Genomic DNA, 23,285 nt, shown 5'->3' on the forward strand with positions numbered 1-23,285 from the left:
AAGGTATCAATTACTGACTCGGAGAAGCCATGCTTTGATAACATCAAGCGTTCTGTCTCCAGGCAGTCCATCTCAGATTAGTTATATTTAGATGGTTGAAAAGACCCTGAGGTAGAGGGTCCTGTCTCAGAAGCAGAGACCGTGGTGGAAAGGATGACATGTCCACCAGATCTGCATACCAGGTCCTGCGTGGCCACGCAGGCGCTGTCAAAAGCACCAAAGCACTCTCCTGCTTGATCTTGTGCAAACCCCTCCGGAGGGAATTCCCACTCCCCCGGATGAAAAGTCTGACGACTTAGAAAATCTGCCTCCCAGTTCTCAACACCTGGGATAGGGATAGCTTTTAGACAAGAGTGAGTCTCTGTCCAGTGAATTATTTTAAGACTTCTAACATTGCTAGGGAACTTCTGTTCCCCCTTGATGGTTGATGTAAGCCACAGTCGTGATATTGTCCGACTGAAATATGATGTACCTCAGAGTTGCTAACTGAGGCCAAGTCTGAAGAGCATGGAATATCGCTCCCAGTTCCAGAATATTCATTAGAAGGAGGGTCTCCTCCTGAGTCCACTATCCCTGAGCCTTCAGGGAGTTCCAGACTGTATCCCAACCTAAAAGGCTGGCATCTGTTGTAACAATTGTCCCATCTGACCTGCGGAAGGTCATACCCTTGGACAGATGGACCCGAGATAGTCACCAGAGAAGAGAATCTCTGGTTTCTTGGTCCGGATTTAACAGGAGAACAAATCTGTGTAATCCCCGTTCCTCTGGCTGAGCATGCATAGTTGCAGTGGTCTGAGATGCAGGCGTGCAAAAGGTACTATGTCCCTTGCCGCTACCATTAAGCCGATTACATTCATGTACTGAGCCACCAAAGGGCGCGGATGGAATGATGAACACGGCAGAAATTTAGAAACTTTGACAACCTGGACTCCGTCAGGTAAATTTTAATTTCTACAAAATCTATCAGAATCCCTAGGAGGGAAACCCTTGATATTGGGGATAGAGAAGTCTTTCCTTGTTCACTTTCCACCCATGCGATCTCAGAAATGCCAGTACTACGTCCGTATGAGACTTGGCAACTTGGATGTTTGACGCCTGTATCAGGATGTCGTCTAAATAAGGGGCCACTTCTATGCCCCGCGGCCTAAGGACCGCCAAAGTGACCCCAGAACCTCCATAAAGATTCTAGGGGCTGTAGTTAACCCAAAGGAAAGAGCTACAAACTGGTAATGCCTGTCTAGAAAGGCAAACCTGAAAAACCGAAGGTGATCTTTATGCATCGTAATGTGAGGATAAGCATCCTTCAAATCCATTGTAGTCCTCTATTGACTCTCCTGGATCATAGTTAAGATGGTACGAATAGTTTCCATCTTAAATGATAGAATTCTAAAGAATTTGTTTAAGATCTTTTAGATCCAAAATAGGTCTGAAGGTTTCCTTTCCTTGGGAACCACAAACCGATTTGAGGAAAACTGTGTCCCTGTTCCTCTATCGGAACTGAATGGGTCACGTACACAATGCAAGAATGTCTCTTTCTTTATCTGGTTTGCAGATAAATGTGAAAGGCAAAAACTCCCCTTTTTTGGGGGGGAAAGCTTTGAAATCCAGAAGATATCTCTGGGGTATAATTTCCAATGCCCAGGGATCCTGGGCATCTCTTGCCCACGCCTGGGCGAAGAATGAAGTCTGCCCCCTATAGGATCCGTTACCAGATAGGGGTCCGTTCCTCATGCTGTTTTAGAGGCAGCAGCAGGCTCCTTGACCTGCTTATCTTTGTTCCAGGTCCGGTTGTCTCCAGACCGCCTTGGACTGAGCAAACGTTCCCTCTTATTTTGCCTTAGAGGAAGTTGATGCCACACCTGCCTTGAATTTTCGAAAGGCACGAAAATTAGGCCTTTTTTGTCCCTTGATTTGGACCTGTCCTGAGGAAGAACATGATCTTTTCCTCCAGTGATATAAGTAATAATCTCCTTCAAACTAGGCCTGAATAGGGTCTGCCCCTTGAAGGAAAGTTAAGTAGCTTATTTATTAAAGTCACGACAGCTGACCATGATATAAGCCATAGCGCTCTGCGCGCCAGTATAGTAAAAAACAGAATTCTTAGCCGTTAGTCTAGTCAAAGGAACAAAGGCATCAGAAAACAAAGGAATTGGCTAGCTTAAGTGCTCTAAGCTTGTCAAATATATTCATCCAATGGAGCCTGTAAAGCCTCATCAAGAGACTCAAACCAGAACGCCGCAGCAGCAGTGACAGGAGCAATGCGTGCAAGGGGCTGCAGGATAAAACCTTGTTGAATAAACATTTTTTATCCATTGGATCTAAAAAAGCACAACAGTCCTCGCCAGAGGTAGTGGTACGCTTAGCTAGAGTAGAAACTCTTCTCTCCACCTTAGGAACTGTCTGCCATAAGTCCCGTGTGGTGGCAACTATTAGAAAACATTCTACTAAAAAATAGGAGGGGAAGAGAACGGCACACCTGGTCTATCCCATTCCTTATAAAAAATTTTAGTAAACCTCTTTAGGTATTGGAAAAACATAAGTACACACCGGCACTGCATATTATTTATCCAGTCTACACAATTTCTCTGGCACTGCGATTGTACACATTCATTCAGAGCAGCTAAAGCCTCCCTGAGCAACAAGTGGAGGTTCTCAAGCATAAATTTTAAATGTAGAAATCAGGTTAAATCATCTTCCCTGAGTCACAAATATCACCCACAGACTAAGCATATTGTGAGGTAGTATCAGACATGGTTCTTAAAGCGTCTGTATGCTCTGTATCTACCCCCAGAGCTGTTTTGCTTTCCTTTAATTTCAGGTAGTCTGACTAATACTGCTGCCAGTGTATTATACACAACCTTTGCCATGTCTTGTAAAATAAACGCTATGGGCGCCATTGATATACTTGGCGCCATTTGAGCGTGAGTCCCTGGAGCGGGAGTCAAAGGGTCTGACACGTGGGGAGAGTTAGTCGGCATAACTTCCCCCTCGACAGAATCCTCTGGTAAAATAAACGCTATGGGTGCCCTTGATGTACTTGGCGCCATTTGAGCGTGAGTCCCTAAAGCGGGAGTCAAAGGGTCTGACACGTGGGGAGAGTTAGTCGGCATAACTTCCCCCTCGACAGAATCCTCTGGTGATAATGTTTTTAAATACAAAAAATGATCTTTATTGTTTAACATGAAATCAGTACATCTAGTACACATTCTAAAATGGGGTTCCACCATGGCTTTAAACATAATAAACACAGAGCCTCCTCTATGTTAGACATGTTAGAACTAATAAAGAGACTAGTAAGCTTGGAAAACACTTTAAATCAAGTTAACAAGCAAATATAACAAACGTTACTGTGCCTTTAAGAGAAACAAATTTTGTCAAAATTTGAAAAACAGTGAAAAAAGGCAGTAAATCAAACGAAATTTTTACAGTACATGTAATAAGTTAACAGAGCATTGCACCCACTTGCAAATGGATGATTAACCCCTTAATGCAAAAAACAGAAAGAAAAAAAAACGACATTTTTTTTAAACAGACACAACAAAACTGCCACAGCTGAGCTGTGGATTACCTTCCCTATAACTGTTTCTATGCAAAATTTAAGCCAGCCATGTGGAAAAATTAGGCCCCAATAAGTTTTATCACCAAACATATGTTAAAAAACGATTAAACATGCCAGCAAACGTTTTAAAACACATTCTTATAAGAGTATGTATGTCTATTAATAAGCCTGATCCAGTCGCTATCACTGCATTTAAGGCTTTACTTACATTACTTCGGTATCAGCAGTATTTTCTTAGTCAATTCCATTCCTTAGAAAAATATATTACTGCACATACCTTAGCATATATCTCTATCAATCAGCCTGGTACCAGTCGCTTTCACTGCATTTAAAGGCTGTACTTACATTACTTCGGTATCAGCAGTATTTTCTTAGTCAATTCCATTCCTTAGAAAAATATTTTACTGCACATACCTTATTTGCAGGAAAACCTGCACGCCATTCCCCCTCTGAAGTACCTTACTCCTCAGAATGTGTGAGAACAGCAACTGGATCTTAGTTACGTCTGCTAAGATCATAGAAAAAACGCAGGCAGATTCTTCTTCCAAATACTGCCTGAGATAAACAGCACACTCCGGTGCCATTTAAAAATAACAAACTTTTGATTGAAGAAATAAACTAAGTATAAAAAACCACAGACTCTCACGACCTCCTATCTATGTTGAGACTTGCAAGAGAATGACTGGGAATGGCAGTTAGGGGAGGAGCTATATAGCAGCTTTGCTGTGGGTGGACTCTTGCAACTTCCTGTTGGGAAGGAGAATATATCCCATAAGTAATGGATGATCCGTGGACTGGATACACTTAACAAGAGAAAAGGTAAATGTAATAGAGATGTTCTAGGAAATAATCTTGAAGGATATTATCCTTGTTATAAATGCAAGGCCTGTAAATTCAGTAAGAGAAGTAAAGTAATTGAATCAACAAATTCAGAATTTAAACTAAGAATTAAAGAAACTATAAAATGTACTGATACAAATGTGGTTTATCTGATCCAATGTCCGTGTAATAGGCAGTATTTAGGTAAAACGGGACAACCCCTCAAAGATAGAATAAGACAACATCTGAATAATATTAAGAGAGGCTTTGAGGATCATCAACTATCCCTCCATTTCAAAAAAGAACATAATCAAGATACAAAAGGACTATTATATTGGGGTCTTAGAAAAATATCATCTAAAAGAGGGGGTAATATAACTAAAAAATTATTACAGGTAGAAGCTGAACTTATAGTAAATTTTTCCTCTTTAATCCCAGGAGGGCTTAACGCAGAATTAGATCTTAATCCCTTTATTTAGCATATAACACTCTCATATATAATATAAGCCTATACATTCATAAACTGTAGCAAGAATTTCTAACATCTAGCTTACACCTAAAATATAAACAGATTTAAATATAAACAGATAATATATATGTTTAATTGTTGGTTATCAATGTAAATTAGAATTAATAAATTTGTATAATGAAGATTATAAAACAACCATTTGATTTAGTTAGGTTTAAGCCAATCTTATATTATGTATATCGTACCTTTAAGAATAGAGAACATTTACTAATGATAATGTGTCTATCAGAGACCAAATTACAATGTGAGCAAACTACCTCTAAGACCTTGCTTTCACATACGGGTCGTACATATGGGTATGAGCAACGCTTGAAAAGGCGAGATACAATCCACAGAAAATATCTTGATAAAGGCACTTAGAGTGCTGAAACGCGTAGAAGTAATCTGTGGATCTATTGCACCTGTCATTGTTTTCTTCAATACCGCTGCAGACTATAGGAGGAACCAACTTTACAAGGAACTTGCAAGGCTTAAGGTTGACAAACCACACGGAAAAGACCACACGGAAACAGCGGAGAAAAAGCAGGGCTACACAAGACAGTGAAGCGGCTGCGAGTACTTCCGCCGTGCAAGGACAACGCCGGCCAGGGAGCGCAGCCAGGTAAGTCTGTCATAAAGCCACAACATTGCATCATACTTACAAGTATACTAATACTTACAGAAGCAAACTGCTATTAACACTGGACATACATATTTGGAGGATAATAACAACTGACTTTGAACACAATCACTGTTTCACGTAACACACAGTTGCACAAATATTATCATCGGATAACTATATACATAAGATCGGATAGAATTACACAGCGATCTTAATATCATATAAGTTGGAACATGCAATAACATAACGTTAAGTTACAGTAACGATCATTTTTTTTCTCTCACAAGGAAAACGGAAATAAGACCAGCATTTATTTATATATTTTACACTTTGCATGTGAAAGGTGTTACAACCGAATTTGGATACAAATTGCACTACTACACTTCAGTCACAACCTAAAACTGGAGAAAAGCCAGTCTTTTTCATATCATCCTTAAAATTGTATCAATGTCTATAGGAGTCTTGTGATGTTTTGATACAATTACCCAAATCACAAATTCACGGCTGTTTCTTTTTAAGAGACTTTTTAATTCTTCACTATTAAGTGTTTTCTTCACTATTAAGTGTCACCCTATAAATAAATCTTCACTATTAGTGTCATTTAAAGTTCTACAGGATGTGGTTTTGAGCATATTGTAAAAATCAGATAAGAGTCTCATATTTGTTACTATCTATGGTTTAGATGAATTTTAGAGAATTGTCTATATCGTTTTACAACAGTTTACTAGTTGTGGCCACAACTTTATTTTATTGAATTTTTATTTATATGTATTTTTATATTGATTAAATCCCATTTATTATCTAAACTGAGTTGTTGGATTAATTATTTGATTCATTATACAAATAGCTTTCATTCTACATATGGGCTTATATACACCCATATATATACTTTGGTAAACAACAATAAATCTTTAATATTTTCTATTGGTCAAAGACTTAATACTTGAAGTAGTCATAGACTGATTATATCATATCCCTCAGCTTCCCAGCGCCTTTCATATATTTGCATTTTTTGATAAACATTTTTGACTAAGTGGAGAGATCTTAGTCGAATCTGAAAGGCTTAGAGGGTGAGACAGTGTCCAGACTCCTTTTTATAATTTATAAATACTCTATATGAGAGTTACGTGAAAGCAGTCAGTGACTGAAACTTTAACCGAACATTGCCTTATAAAAAGCTTTGTACTCCTTTATGAACTATAACCTCGTATGAAGTTCAAAACAAGTTTTAACGAAACTGAATCTTTCCTACATTGTTCTTTTTATTTGCTTTTTATTGCATTTGTTTTAGGTATATTGAGAAACCGGTACCATTATAACTATAACAACTACTATTGTGTTTAAATGCTGTGTAGACAATTTTCTATGTTATTATCACTTTGTGGAATTTATCTATACATCTCTATACTTTTAGATTTTAACCTTAATGGGTTTAAAAATAATACATTGAGGGAGACGTCCCTAATTTTAGTATAATTTATTTCTTAGGCAATAAATATTTTAATACATATCACTTACATTTGTACTCTTTATTAACAGTTTTTTTTACAAATTTTGTACACATGTGGATAACCCATTTATATAACCTTTAGAGATATCTTAAGCTTTGAGCACCCTTACTACCAACCCCTCTTTTTCAACACTTTTGAATAGAACGAAGGATCTATTCTATTATAAGGAGTCTGATATCTCAACACCAAGCGCACTATTAAAAAAGTTTATATACACATTTTTGGGAGTGCTGCCAATATGACCCAGTCAATACACAAACAAAAAGGTATTGGCGCACATTCATTTTCAAAAGCACAACATATTTTTTGAACTGCTGCAAAAAATTGCCTGCAAACACATCAAGAGACAACTATTCTTTTTAAATAAAATTGGGATCTTAGTCACACAATATGGCCATATTCTGTTTAGCCAGTCAACAACTTACAAGGTGCCCCAATATAGACTGGTCCTTACACTACAGTCCTTTGCCTCAGAGGGTTGAATCATTTCTGATTTTACTCTTCATAATAGAACGAGACTCCATGGCTTAATAGTCACAACCCTATTACACTGTCATGAGCACACCTGAGCTTGGGTGGGGTGCTTAAACCAATGGGAGATGGTCAGTCTCCCTGATTATGTTTTAATACAAATACAAAATTTGGTTTAGTTCAGTCATATTGGCAGCACTCCCAAATATGTGTATATAAACCTTTTGTAAGGTGTGCAAAACAAATTTTGAATTTCAGGGCTGGACTGTACTGTTAAGTCAGGATCAGACTGATATGCTACAGGAAAGTTCTTCTCTGTGAAAGGCACATGTTGAGCAAAAAACATAATTTATGCTTACCTGATAAATTCCTTTCTTCTGTAGTGTGATCAGTCCACGGGTCATCATTACTTCTGGGATATTACTCCTCCCCAACAGGAAGTGCAAGAGGATTCACCCAGCAGAGCTGCATATAGCTCCTCCCCTCTACGTCACTCCCAGTCATTCGACCAAGGACCAACGAGAAAGGAAAAGCCAAGGGTGAAGTGGTGACTGGAGTATAAATTAAAAAATATTTACCTGCCTTAAAAACAGGGCGGGCCGTGGACTGATCACACTACAGAAGAAAGGAATTCATCAGGTAAGCATAAATTATGTTTTCTTCTGTTAAGTGTGATCAGTCCACGGGTCATCATTACTTCTGGGATACCAATACCAAAGCAAAAGTACACGGATGACGGGAGGGATAGGCAGGCTCTTTATACAGAAGGAACCACTGCCTGAAGAACCTTTCTCCCAAAAATAGCCTCCGATGAAGCAAAAGTGTCAAATTTGTAAAATTTGGAAAAAGTATGAAGCGAAGACCAAGTTGCAGCCTTGCAAATCTGTTCAACAGAGGCCTCATTCTTGAAGGCCCAAGTGGAAGCCACAGCTCTAGTAGAATGAGCTGTAATTCTTTCAGGAGGCTGCTGTCCAGCAGTCTCATAAGCTAAACGAATTATGCTACGAAGCCAAAAAGAAAGAGAGGTAGCGGAAGCTTTTTGACCTCTCCTCTGCCCAGAGTAAATGACAAACAGAGAAGACGTTTGTCGAAATTCCTTAGTTGCCTGTAAGTAAAATTTTAGAGCACGGACTACATCCAGGTTGTGCAGTAGACGTTCCTTCTTTGAAGAAGGATTTGGGCATAAAGAAGGAACAACAATCTCTTGATTGATATTCCTGTTAGTAACTACCTTAGGTAAGAACCCAGGTTTAGTACGCAGGACTACCTTATCCGAATGAAAAATCAAATAAGGAGAATCACAATGTAAGGCTGATAATTCAGAGACTCTTCGAGCCGAGGAAATAGCCATTAAAAATAGAACTTTCCAAGATAACAACTTTATATCAATGGAATGAAGGGGTTCAAACGGAACGCCCTGTAAAACATTAAGAACAAGGTTTAAACTCCATGGTGGAGCAACAGTTTTAAACACAGGCTTAATCCTGGCCAAAGCCTGACAAAAAGCCTGGACGTCAGGAACTTCTGACAGACGTTTGTGTAACAGAATGGACAGAGCTGAGATCTGTCCCTTTAATGAACTAGCAGATAAACCCTTTTCTAAACCTTCTTGTAGAAAAGACAATATCCTAGGAATCCTAACCTTACTCCAAGAGTAACCTTTGGATTCACACCAATATAGGTATTTACGCCATATCTTATGGAAAATCTTTCTGGTAACAGGTTTCCTAGCCTGTATTAAGGTATCAATAACTGACTCAGAAAACCCACGTCTTGATAAAATCAAGCGTTCAATTTCCAAGCAGTCAGCTTCAGAGAAGTTAGATTTTGATGTTTGAAGGGACCCTGTATCAGAAGGTCCTGTTTCAGAGGTAGAGACCAAGGTGGACAGGATGACATGTCCACCAGGTCTGCATACCAAGTCCTGCGTGGCCACGCAGGTGCTATTAGAATCACTGATGCTCTCTCTTGTTTGATTCTGGCAATCAATCGAGGAAGCAACGGGAAGGGTGGAAACACGTAAGCCATCCTGAAGTCCCAAGGTGCTGTCAGAGCATCTATCAGGACTGCTCCTGGATCCCTGGATCTGGACCCGTAACGAGGAAGCTTGGCGTTCTGACGAGACGCCATGAGATCTATCTCTGGTTTGCCCCAACGTCGAAGTATTTGGGCAAAGACCTCCGGATGAAGTTCCCACTCCCCCGGATGAAAAGTCTGACGACTTAAGAAATCCGCCTCCCAGTTCTCCACTCCCGGGATGTGGATTGCTGACAGGTGGCAAGAGTGAGACTCTGCCCAGCGAATTATCTTTGATACTTCCATCATAGCTAGGGAGCTTCTTGTCCCTCCCTGATGGTTGATGTAAGCTACAGTCGTGATGTTGTCCGACTGAAACCTGATGAACCCCCGAGTTGTCAACTGGGGCCAAGCCAGGAGGGCATTGAGAACTGCTCTCAATTCCAGAATGTTTATTGGCAGGAGACTCTCCTCCTGACTCCATTGTCCCTGAGCCTTCAGAGAATTCCAGACGGCACCCCAACCTAGAAGGCTGGCGTCTGTTGTTACAATTGTCCAGTCTGGTCTGCTGAATGGCATCCCCCTGGACAGATGTGGCCGAGAAAGCCACCATAGAAGAGAATTTCTGGTCTCTTGATCCAGATTCAGAGAAGGGGATAAGTCTGAGTAATCCCCATTCCACTGACTTAGCATGCACAGTTGCAGTGGTCTGAGGTGTAAGCGTGCAAAGGGTACTATGTCCATTGCCGCTACCATTAAGCCGATTACCTCCATGCATTGAGCCACTGACGGGTGTTGAATGGAATGAAGGGTGCGGCAAGCACTTTGAAGTCTTGTTAGCCTGTCCTCTGTCAGGTAAATCTTCATTTCTACAGAATCTATAAGAGTCCCCAGGAAGGGAACTCTTGTGAGTGGAACGAGTGAACTTTTCTTTTCGTTCACCTTCCATCCATGTGACCTTAGAAATGCCAGCACTAACTCTGTATGAGACTTGGCAGTTTGAAAGCTTGAAGCTTGTATCAGAATGTCGTCTAGGTATGGAGCTACCGAGATTCCCCGCGGTCTTAGTACCGCCAGAAGAGCACCCAGAACCTTTGTGAAGATTCTTGGAGCTGTAGCCAATCCGAATGGGAGAGCCACAAACTGGTAATGCCTGTCTAGGAAGGCAAACCTTAGGTACCGATAATGATCTTTGTGAATCGGTATGTGAAGGTAAGCATCTTTTAAATCTACAGTGGTCATGTACTGACCCTCTTGGATCATAGGTAAAATTGTCCGAATAGTCTCCATCTTGAACGATGGAACTCTTAGGAATTTGTTTAGGATCTTTAAGTCCAGGATTGGTCTGAAAGTTCCCTCTTTTTTGGGAACCACAAACAGATTTGAGTAAAACCCCTGTCGCTGTTCCGATCGTGGAACTGGATGGATTACTCCCATTAACAAGAGCTCTTGTACGCAGCGTAGAAACGCCTCTTTCTTTGTCTGGATTGATGACAATCTTGACAGATGAAATCTCTCTCTTGGAGGAGAGTATTTGAAGTCCAGAAGGTATCCCTGAGATATTATCTCTAGCGCCCAGGGATCCTGAACATCTCTTGCCCAAGCCTGGGCGAAGAGAGAAAGTCTGCCCCCCACTAGATCCGATCCCGGATCGGGGGCCCTCAATTCATGCTGTTTTAGGGGCAGCAGCAGGTTTCCTAGTCTGCTTGCCCTTGTTCCAGGACTGGTTAGGTTTCCAGCCTTGTCTGTAGCGAGCAACAGCTCCTTCCTGTTTTGGTGCAGAGGAAGTTGATGCTGCTCCTGCTTTGAAATTACGAAAGGAACGAAAATTAGACTGTCTAGTCTTGGCTTTGGCTTTGTCCTGAGGCAGGGCATGGCCTTTACCTCCTGTAATGTCAGCGATAATCTCTTTCAACCCGGGCCCGAATAAGGTCTGCCCTTTGAAAGGTATATTAAGCAATTTAGACTTAGAAGTAACATCAGCTGACCAGGATTTTAGCCACAGCGCCCTGCGTGCCTGAATGGCGAATCCTGAATTCTTCGCCGTAAGTTTAGTAAGATGTACTACGGCCTCCGAAATGAATGAATTAGCTAGTTTAAGGACTCTAAGCCTGTCCGTAATGTCGTCCAGAGTAGCTGAACCAATGTTCTCTTCCAGAGACTCAATCCAGAATGCCGCTGCAGCCGTGATCGGCGCAATGCATGCAAGGGGTTGCAATATAAAACCTTGTTGAACAAACATTTTCTTAAGGTAACCCTCTAATTTTTTATCCATTGGATCTGAAAAAGCACAGCTATCCTCCACCGGGATAGTGGTACGCTTAGCTAAGGTAGAAACTGCTCCCTCCACCTTAGGGACCGTTTGCCATAAGTCCCTTGTGGTGGCGTCTATTGGAAACATTTTTCTAAATATCGGAGGGGGTGAGAACGGCACACCGGGTCTATCCCACTCCTTAGTAACAATTTCAGTAAGTCTCTTAGGTATAGGAAAAACCTCAGTACTCGTCGGTACCGCAAAATATTTATCCAACCTACACATTTTCTCTGGTATTGCAACTGTGTTACAATCATTCAGAGCCGCTAACACCTCCCCTAGTAATACACGGAGGTTTTCCAGTTTAAATTTAAAATTTGAAATATCTGAATCCAGTCTGTTTGGATCAGAACCGTCACCCACAGAATGAAGTTCTCCGTCCTCATGTTCTGCCTGTGACGCAGTGTCTGACATGGCCCTAATATTATCAGCGCACTCTGTTCTCACCCCAGAGTGATCACGCTTACCTCTTAGTTCTGGTAATTTAGCCAAAACCTCAGTCATAACAGTAGCCATATCCTGTAATGTGATTTGTAATGGCCGCCCAGATGTACTCGGCGCTACAATATCACGCACCTCCCTCTGAGCGGGAGATGTAGGTACTGACACGTGAGGCGAGTTAGTCGGCATAACTCTCCCCTCGTTGTTTGGTGAAATTTGTTCAATTTGTACAGATTGACTTTTATTTAAAGTAGCATCAATACAGTTAGTACATAAATTTCTATTGGGCTCCACTTTGGCATTGCAACAAATGACACAGGTATCATCCTCTGAATCAGACATGTTTAACACACTAGCAAATAAACTTGTAACTTGGAAATACAATTCAATTAGAATAATATTAAAACGTACTGTGCCTTTAAGAAGCACAGAAGATCTATGACAGTTGAAAATTAATAAATTGAAACAGTTATAGCCTCAATCCTTGTAAATAACACAACTTTAGCAAAGGTTTAATCCCATTAGCAAAGATAACAAATTCTGAAAGCAGGAAACAAATTACAGAATAAACGTTTTTTATCTCAGTCAAACTATAATTCTCACAGCTCTGCTGAGAGAAATTACCTCCCTCAAAATAAGTTTTGAAGACCCCTGAGCTCTGTAGAGATGAACCGGATCATGCAGGGAATACAATGAGTTGCTGACTGAAATATTTGATGCGTAGTAAAAGCGCCAAAAAACGTCCCCTCCCCCTCACACACAGCAGTGAGGGAGAACAGAAACTGTCAGAAAACAGATTAAGCAACTGCCAAGTGGAAAAATAGTGCCCAAACATTTATTCACTCAGTACCTCAGTAAATGAAAACGATTTTACATTCCAGCAAAAACGTTAAACATAATCTCTAGTTATTAAACAGCTTTATGTATTTCTTACAGTGTAATTCTAGTGAAGTACCATTCCCCAGAATACTGAAGTGTAAAGTATACATACATGACATTATATCGGTATGGCAGGATTTTCTCATCAATTCCATTGTCAGAAAATAAAAACTGCTACATACCTCTATGCAGATTCATCTGCCCGCTGTCCCCTGATCTGAAGTTTACCTCTCCTCAGATGGCCGAGAAACAGCAATATGATCTTAACTACTCCGGCTAAAATCATAACAAAAACTCTGGTAGATTCTTCTTCAAACTCTGCCAGAGAGATAATAACACACTCCGGTGCTATTTTAAAATAACAAACTTTTGATTGAAGATATAAAACTAAGTATAATCACCATAGTCCTCTCACACATCCTATCTAGTCGTTGGGTGCAAGAGAATGACTGGGAGTGACGTAGAGGGGAGGAGCTATATGCAGCTCTGCTGGGTGAATCCTCTTGCACTTCCTGTTGGGGAGGAGTAATATCCCAGAAGTAATGATGACCCGTGGACTGATCACACTTAACAGAAGAAAGAGGCTGCTTCTTGGGTGGTATCTAGCCACTATCTTCGTTCCCGGGTTGAGCACTTCTCTCTTAATTTATACTTAGGGAGGTGTCTGGAGCACTACATGGAAGGAAATAATGCTGCAATCTAGTGTTCTTGCACAGGGATAGCAAAACTGCTGCCATTAAGGGCTCCAAACTCGTGCACGTGCCTGAGTTTTCTTTCAATGAAAGATACCAAAAGAACAAAGAAAATTTCATAATAGAAGTAAATTAGAAAGTTGTTTAAAATTGCATGCTCTGTCTGAGCCAAGAAAGGAAAAAAAAACGTGTGTCATGTCCCTTTAAGGGGTTAGAAAACTCAAAATGTTTCTTTTATGGCTCAAATAAAGCATGCATCTTTAAACAACTTTCTAATTTACTTTGATTATCAGCCCATTTCTGGAGCACTATATGAAAGCAGTTTTGCAATAATGTTACCCATTTGCAAGAACAATAGATGACAGCACTATTTCTTGCTATGTAGTTCTCCAGATACCTACCTAGGTATCTAATCAACACAGAATTTCATGGGAACAAAGCAAATTTGATAACAGCAGTAAATTGGAATTATTATTTTTTTAAATGGTATGCTCTGTCTGAATCACAAAATACATTTTTGGGTTTCATATCCTTTAAGTCTTGCAATTTAACACGTATAAGTCAATCATTATAGAGATGGGGCTAGCCATATGAGGTCAAATAGCTTCTAGCAACTGCATGCATATTTAGACAATGCAACTTGTAAGTAAACAGGATTAATGTCATTAATGCTATTACATAATTACAGGGTAAACAAATATTCTCTGAAAAAGGATATGATATGCAATCTGTAGATTTCCCAGCTAAAATGAGCAGTTTATCCCACATTACTGCAACTGCATAGTGTTTGCTCCGTGGCCGTATGCACCTACAAATAGAACAAACTGTTAGAAGAATCGAATGCAGGGGTATCAAGCTTAATGTATCTGGGGGCCATTGGCCAAGTGTTCTCCCAAAGGGGTCGCTTGGGACATTTAACCAAGAAGTAGTGCATGGTGGGAGTGGTAACCCACAATACACATACACACTTGTCTATATTTATCTTGTGAGTGCCATATGAAGTGATCATTCTGGAACTGTATAACAGGGTAAAAAGTGATATTTATCCAAACAGTGCATGGTGGAAGTCTTCACTGGACACTTGCCTATATATTTTAACTAGTTACATCTCTTAGAACCTTTAAAAAAACAAAACCTGTCAGCTCAAATTAATAGTTTACCTATTAAACAAAGGAGGGCCAGATTAAACTATCTTTAGGGCCCTATATGGCCCTTGGCCAGTACTTGAGTCCACTGATCTAAATTTTATTACAAGATCAGAGACTCCTATTTTGCATTTCCTTCTTTTACTACTCAGTATGCAGCACTTTAAGGAATAAAAAGCATCATCAATACAATTATATTAAAACAGAACAGATAATAAAGAACAACAATAAGTAGCTAAGGTGAGAGCTAGCTTATAACCCCAGGAAAAAAGTGACCAATCAGAGTAGGAGTAGTGACCATAAACTGACCAATACGCAGCCAAACCTCCTCTTTCTTTTGCTGCTCATCTCTGAGATAAGTTGTCAAAAACGTTTTCCAAAATGTTTTATGATAGAGTGTTTTATTATATGTTTATTTACTTGTTTAATTTATTTATTTTAGTTTCCTATTGTTTTATTGCATTAAATACATTATTTACATATTGTTTTTTCTCATATTTTTCTATTTTTTCTGTTTTTTATTTCTTCATTGTCGTTTCCCTTTTTCCCCCCTCCACAGAGTACTCTGTGATTACCTGTCTCTGTCACTCTTTTGTCTGCCATCTTGTGAGTTATTTGCTCTCCCTGTCTCTGTCGCATTACGGCGCACGCTATGGACGCCATTTTGTGGGCTGTCAATCAGTCCTGTTCTTCCCGTCCTCCCTGCCGACATTTCCTGTCAGGTTTTCACTCTGCATCGTTTCAGCTCCTCACACGATTGCAACAGTATCAATAAGCTAGTTGTTGCAAATCGTTTTAGTAAGTTGGTGAAATTGTTTTTGCCTTAGACTGCCATCTTGTGACGTATTAGTATATTATTTAATACAAAAAATATTTCCTAACAAAAAAAAATTCTGTCAGAGAAATTTAGGCTCTCTTTTGTTAGCAAGTTTAACACACTTGCTATTTTGTGAGTTTACGTTGAATTTTCATTTTTATTCTCATATACTATTATATTTTATGTTGTAAACTATTTATTTAGTGAATTTAATTTTGTGTTAAAATGTCTGAAGCTGCAGAATCATCTGCTCCCTTAACCACTCATACTGTGCAGAATATGATTGAATTTTCCATGAATAAATTATATAACAAAATGTCATCTTTGATAAAAGGTCCATCTCAGGGCCCAAAAAAAACTATAAAAAGAAAATTGTCATCTAGTGCTGTTAAAACCAGCAAAAAAATTGTGTCTAAATCTCGTCAAATTCTGACTGACACCTCAATTCCTCATAGCAAATGAACTAAAACCGCTGTTAAGAGAACCCTTCATCCCCAGTGTACCCAAATGGGAGATTGTAAAGAGACTTCTAAGTCTAAATCTAAGATTGTTTCTAAACTTAAGCCTCAATCTTCATCTGATTCTAAATCTTCTGATGAAGATGAATATACAGACATTAATTCTGATTCATTTAATTGTAATTCTGCTGATTCAGACTATTATCCTGTGGCAAAGAAACATAAGAAATTGTAAAAAGAGCCATTTTTGTCAAGACTCCAGATTTTATCATAAAATCTGACGCCAGTCTTTCATTTTCATATCAATTGTTTGGAATTATTGGCTGTCTCGTTTGCAGTCAAAAGTTTTGCCAAATGTTCGTCTCCAGTTTCTATTCTCCTATGTATGGACAATATTTCTGCAGTGCAGTGCTTCTCCCCCAGGACTGAGAACCATCGCCACAACTAACTGTGAGTTATAACGATCCGCAGTGTGCGGTATGCCTTTTGGGAGCCTAAGGTTTTTCTTATTCTCATTTGATCTCTTTATCTCCAGAAACCAAAGAAGAACTTTCCTGGTGGCTTTCTCATTTAGAAGCCTGGAATTGGAGAGCCATTTTTGTCAAGACTCAGAATTTTCATAAAATCTGAAGCCAGTCTTTCAGGCTGGGGAGCTCGCTGCGGTCCCTCCATTAACAGTGGCAAATGGACTCTGGAAGAGAAACATTTTCATATCAATTGTTTGGAATTATTGGCTGTCTAGTTTGCAGTCAAAAGTTTTGCCAAATGTTCGTCTCCAGTTTCTCCTACGTATTGACAATATTTCTGCACTGCAGTGCTTCTCCCCCAGGACCGAGAACCATCGCCACAACGAACTGTGAGTTATAACAATCCGCATTGTGTGGTATGCCTTTTGGGAGCCTAAGGAGGCTGTTAAGGAGAGACTAGCAAACCCAATGCCAATTACATAAAGGTTGAGTTTTCTGTGTCCATAAGAAGCAGCGCTGAAATACGGAGTTGCACAGGGGTAAAACAAACATTTCTTTTATTGTCACTGAGACCCATTCAATATTCCTCACTTAATTTATTTTCTTAATCGCTTTAAATTTGCAAAATAGGAGTCTCTGGTCTTGTAATAAAATTCCGATTATCCTAGTTTGTGAAGGTATAATCTAGATTTTATTAAAGACACAGAGACAAGTATTTTCCCACCTCAAATGTTTTTTTACCCACCCTTTTATGGTCATATATTATTAATGAATTTTGTTTTGACAGTTTCCAACTGAACGGAATCCTTTTATCATCTCCGGATTTCTTCCTTCTTCACAAGAGGACTGTCTCCCTTCAAGTAGAATCCCGGACAAGACTTCATTCTTCAAGCATGTTTTTCTTTTCCAAGATGTTCTTTCAAATTCCTCCATCGTGAGCTTCAGACAAGAAAGAGGAGGTTTGGCTGCGTATTGGTCAGTTTATGGTCACTTCTCCTACTCTGATTGGTCCTGGAGTTATAAGCTGGCTCTCACTATAGCTACTTATTGTTGTTCTTTATTATCTGTTCTGTTTTAATATCATTGTATTGATGATGCTTGTTATTCCTTAAAGTGCTGCATACTGAGTAGTAAAAGAAAGTAATGCAAAACACTTGTCTCTGTGTCTTTAATCAAATCTAGATTATACCTTCACAAACTAGGATAATCAGAATTATACATGATAGTAAGAAGTGTAATACTGGGCAGAGATAAATACTTTTGAAGAAAAATACAATTCTTAAAGCTTAATCATCCAAATTGATGATGGTAAGTTTCCCAACAGTTTAGCATTAAAGTGATAGAATTATGTAAAGACAAATAAGCCTATATAACTCAAAAATGAAATTATGAATAAAAACTCTGCACTTTGTACCTATAAATTTTAGTTTTATCTGGTGCTGTATAAAGCTTTATTTAAAGGGACATTCCAGTCAATATTGAAATGCACATAGATTATATTTGTGAATAGAAACATATTTACAATATACATTCATCAGCAAAAATGCTTCTAGTAAAAATGATCACTGTTTTAGTGTTAGAATTTCTCTCTGCACCTGCATGTGAAGCATAGCAAGTTATTCTTAGTGCACCAGCATTTTAAATACTGCAGCTGCTCAGAGCGCCAGTCACCTATCATGTCAGCAATTAACAAACTGAGTCATTACCAGATGATACAAGCATCTAAGGCTCTCTAAGCAAATGCTATGTTTATAAGAAGCATTTTTGTTATTTCATGTATAATGTAATAAAGAGAATTTATACTTACTGAAAAATGTATTTCCTTCGAGCTGATGAAAGTCAATAGCCTAATAACATGTGAGATATATTCCAGCCAATCAGGAGAAGGTCAAGAACCCTCACAGAGCTTTAGCTCCTCCCACCTCCTCCCCTCTCCAGTTTACGTATAGCCGAGCAGAGGAGAGAGACAGAAAAAAAGGTAGGAAAGACAGAAAGCAGGGTTACGAGGTGCAAAGGAGAACTGTCAGCCATATACAAAAATAGGGCGGGGTCTATGGACTCATCAGCCTGAAGGAAATTAATTTATCAGTAAGAATAAATTCTGTTTTCCGCTTAGCTGATGAGAGTCCATAGCTTCATAACATGTGAGATACAATACCCAAGCTGTGAGTCCATGATAAGAACAGGTGGGACAAAAATTAGGCATATTTGCTGTACACTGCGGCCTGAAGGACTTTCCTGCCAAAAGCTGCATCAGAAGAAGCATAAATGTCAAATGATAAAATTTAGAAAAAATGTGTGACAGGAAGACCAAGTTGCAGTCTTGCAAATCTGTTCCAGGGAGGTATTATCTATAAAAGTAGATACTTATATCATAGAGTGAGCAGTTACTCTCTTCAGTGGCGGATTTACTGTAACAAAGTAAGCCTTACAAATAATTTGCTTGAGCCAGGATGCCAGGGCCACCGCCGCAGCTTTCTGACTCTTCCTAGGACCAGAGTAGTAGTCAAATAAACTGGAAATTTGTCTAAAGTCTTTTGTAATCTGAATATAGAACTTTAAAGCACTAACAACATCTAGGTTGTGAAGTAATCTTTCCTTTGGATTAGAAGGCTTTGGACACAAATAACAAACAACTATTTCCTGATTAATATTTTCTGAAGATACCACCATCGGAAGAAAATCATATTCGGTCCATAGGAAGAAAATAACCTTCTAGAACAACAGTTTAAAGTCTAAAATATGCATAGGCTCAAAATGAGAACCTTGCAGAACAGAAATAACTATATACTTTGTTATATATCCTTTGTTTGTAAGTCTTCACAAGGTTGTCACACACTGTTTCTGGTATGTTGGCCCATTCCTGCATACAGATCTCCTCTAGAACATTGACTTTTGGGGCTGTCGCTGGGCAACACGGACTTTCAACTCCCTCCAAAGGTTTTCTATGAGGTTGAGATCTGGAGACTGGCTAGGCCACTCCAGAACCTTGAAATACTTCTTACGAAGCCACTCCTTCGTTGCCCGGGCAGTGTGTTTGGGATAATTGTCATGCTGAAAGACCCAGCCACATTTCATCTTCAATGCCCTTGCTGATGGAAGGAGGTTTGCACCCAAAATCTCACGATACATGGCCCCATTCATTCTTTCATGTACACGGATCAGTCGTCCTGTTCCCTTTGCAGAGAAACAGCCCCAAAGCATGATGTTACCACCCCCATGCTTTACAGTAGGTATGGTGTTCTTTGGTTGCAACTCAGCATTCTCTCTCCTCCAAACCCAACGAGTTGTGTTTCTACCAAACAGTTCTACTTTGGTTTCATCTGACCATATGACATTCTCCCAATCCGCTTCTGGATCATCCCAAATGCTCTCTAGCATACTTCAGACGGGCCCGGACATGTACTGGCTTAAGCAGGGGGACACGTCTGGCAGGATCTGAGTCCCTGGCGGCGTAGTGTGTTACTGATGGTAGCCTTTGTTACGTTGGTCCCAGCTCTCTGCAGGTCATTCACTAGGTCCCCCCATGTGGTTCTGGGATGTTTGCTCACCGTTCTTGTGATCATTTTGACCCCACGGGGTGAGATCTTACGTGAAGCCCCAGATTGAGGGAGATTATCAGTGGTCTTGTATGTCTTCCATTTTCTAATTATTGCTCCCACAGTTGATTTCTTCATACCAAGCTGCTTGCCTATTGCAGATTCAGTCTTCCCAGCCTGGTGCAGATCTACAATTTTGTTTCTGGTGTCCTTCGACAGCTCTTTGGTCTTCACTATAGTGGAGTTTGGAGTGTGACTGTTTGAGGTTGTGGACAGGTGTCTTTTATACTGTTAACAAGTTCAAACAGGTGCCATTAATACAGGTAATGAGTGGAGGACAGAGGAGCCTCTTAAAGAGATACAGGTCCATGAGAGCCAGAAATCTTGCTTGTTTGTAGGTGACCAAATACTTATTTTCCACCATAATATGCAAATAAATTATTTGCAAATCAGACAATGTGATTGTCTGGATTTGTTTCCACATTTTGTCTCTCATAGTTGAGGTATACCTATGATGAAAATTACAGGCCTCTCTCATCTTCTTAAGTGGGAGAACTTGCACAATTGGTGGCTGACTAAATACTTTTTTGCCCCACTGTAACTGTTAAGGATCCAAAAGTGGTCTCTTATATGGATAGTCCTAATATAAACCCTTTGCTACAATATAGTCCCCTTTCCCCTATTTCACCCCGTTAATATAAATTTATAGACTAGGTGACCCAAAAAGGCCATATTCTCTCACCAGGGGTATGATTCTTTTACTTACATGTCTAATATATACAAGGGGAACAATATATATATATTTCATAAGCTAGTAATTTACATTTGGGGTCCAAAAGTGGCCCACTTTGTTATTTTATCTTCTCCCCTAGAATTCCCCATTATGACTTAAACTCTTCTTCAGGGGGTCCAAGAGAGACCTTTATTTATCATTGAGGGAAACCATTGTACCTGACTCTACACTATATTTTAAGGGGATACTCTTGAATTTTTATTTGTATAACTGGACGATTATTTGTAAGGTTATTATGACATCCAATATGTATATTTTGTTGAGATTTCCCTATGCTTTCGGAACTGTGATATTATCAGCCTGTTTCTTTTATTTACAAAGAACAATAGAAGAATATCATAAAAACACAGGCGGGGAGCTGTGGACTCTTTCCATCTGAAGAAAAGAAAATTATCAGGTAAGCATATTTTATGTTTTTTCTTCATAAATGGAAAAAGAGTCCACAGTTCCATTCATTACTTTTGGGAAAACAATGCCCAAGCTATAGGAGACACTGAATGCAAAAACTGGAGGGTACAAGAGGCGGCCCATTCTGAGGGCACCAGGCCTGAAAACCCCTAACCAACCAAATCCTGATTCGTCCGAAGCCAAGAACAATTTTGAAAAAGAGGAAAAAAAAGCAAGGACACTGACCCGCAGATAGTCCACAAGCCTTGCTAGAGACCGCAGGAACTAGAGTCAACAGCCCATCGCCCAGCAGTCAGACTCCAAACAACACACCTCGCCGGGGATCGACTTGCAACCCTCGGTTTGCTACAGTGCAGAGTAGTCACAGTGCATTAGTATGCTGAGCTAGCTGTCTAGCTAGATTAAGGAACTCCTGACCAACAGAGACCCACCAATCTCATAGAAACAAGGGGAGACAAAGCCCAGACCCCAGAAAAACAGAAACCACAGGAAAAGGCCAGGAGTCTGAAACAGAGAGGATCTTCCCCCAACACAGTGCAAACGCACTCTAAAAAGCAACTGAAGACGAAGGTCCCCAAGTCGCAAAAAGGTAGCTCAAAGTACAGAAATATTCAGAAACAAAACCGCGTGAAGCAAGCTTAGATAGGTCTGACGAACAACACCTGAAGCAAAAACACTGCACGCTGCAGTCATCTAAAAATGACTCTGAAACTTAAATACTTGCAGGGCAAGCAGAAAGCAGCTGAAGATAGTATTCACTAACCAGCGGATAACATTGCAGGCTAAGAGCTGCCAGTCCTTCCCACAAATTCTGAACATGAAGAAAGGAGAAACCTCAAAAGGCTTACCGTACCTCGAATGTTCCGAAGACGAATTAGCAGAGCAACAGATCTCAGATCCTGCTCCAAAACCAGACCAACCCAAGCGACAGACATGTCTGATAGACAGGGGGGACAGAAAGACCCCAACCACAAGCCCCCAGGGAATGGTCAACAGAGCTCAGGTGCCAACCCAATCCGCTCCTCCAAAATAAGGCACTCCCAAGGAGAACCCCCTGGGACCTGGAACAGAGAAAAGTGTCACAGCTCTCTTACACAGTCTATACGTAGAGATCAAATTCCAACAGGTGGAACAGAGCCCACAGAGCAGCAGATGCTGCCCTTTACAGAGATATCCATCTGATCCAACCTCCTACACACAGGGCAGGACAAAGACCCTCCAGTGCGAGGAACCCCAGCTCATAAGGAAGACAAACTTTCCCCTCAAAAGGGAAGGGCACAGATAAGAACAGCGTACATGTCCACAAGACATGAAGCCATAGTATGATGAAAACACGGAACGAATGAAAAAAAATCACCCAGACACCACTGTTGACTCAACAGAGAAAAAACTCCCCATGAAGAGGAGCACACTCTGTCCGAAGGACAAGTCAGGCCTTAAAGCTACTAACCAGTACCCAAAGGAAGATGTGAACTCTGGCCTCCCTGCTTGCAAGCCCAATGAGCTAGTCCCTATGTCGCAACATAGGGTCCCTGAAAAAACTGGGTCGTCCCGAACCAGTCCACAGGATCATAAGTCTCCAGACATCCAAGAAGAATCCAAGACAAGAACCCAGGACCCAGAATCGTCCTAGAACAAACGACACCCCCAGGGAACACAAGATACCCCGTCTGAAGCACTCAGACATCACAGGGGATGAGAATCGGGAAACCCAGAGAACAGGTACAGGACTCACTCGTAGATCCCAGCCCAAAGGGAAGAGAATACCCTTAGATGGAGGTTAGCACCCCTCAAGCAAAGTGCTAGTCCGCAACAAAGTCACACAA

At 40.2% G+C, this 23,285-nt stretch overlaps 1 protein-coding gene across 1 annotated transcript in view; it reads right to left on the reverse strand.

Moving 5' to 3' along the window:
* VPS16 (VPS16 core subunit of CORVET and HOPS complexes) overlaps positions 1-23,285 on the reverse strand; it is a 340,863-nt gene that overhangs the window by 263,645 nt on the left and 53,933 nt on the right. Inside the window, exon 9 of the mRNA XM_053698545.1 lies at positions 14,549-14,640. Coding sequence (XP_053554520.1) covers positions 14,549-14,640 — 92 coding nt within the window. The remainder of the gene's footprint in view (positions 1-14,548; positions 14,641-23,285) is intronic.

The sequence above is a fragment of the Bombina bombina genome, chromosome 1, assembly GCF_027579735.1.
Source record: "Bombina bombina isolate aBomBom1 chromosome 1, aBomBom1.pri, whole genome shotgun sequence".
Classification (NCBI taxonomy): Eukaryota; Metazoa; Chordata; class Amphibia; order Anura; family Bombinatoridae; genus Bombina; species Bombina bombina.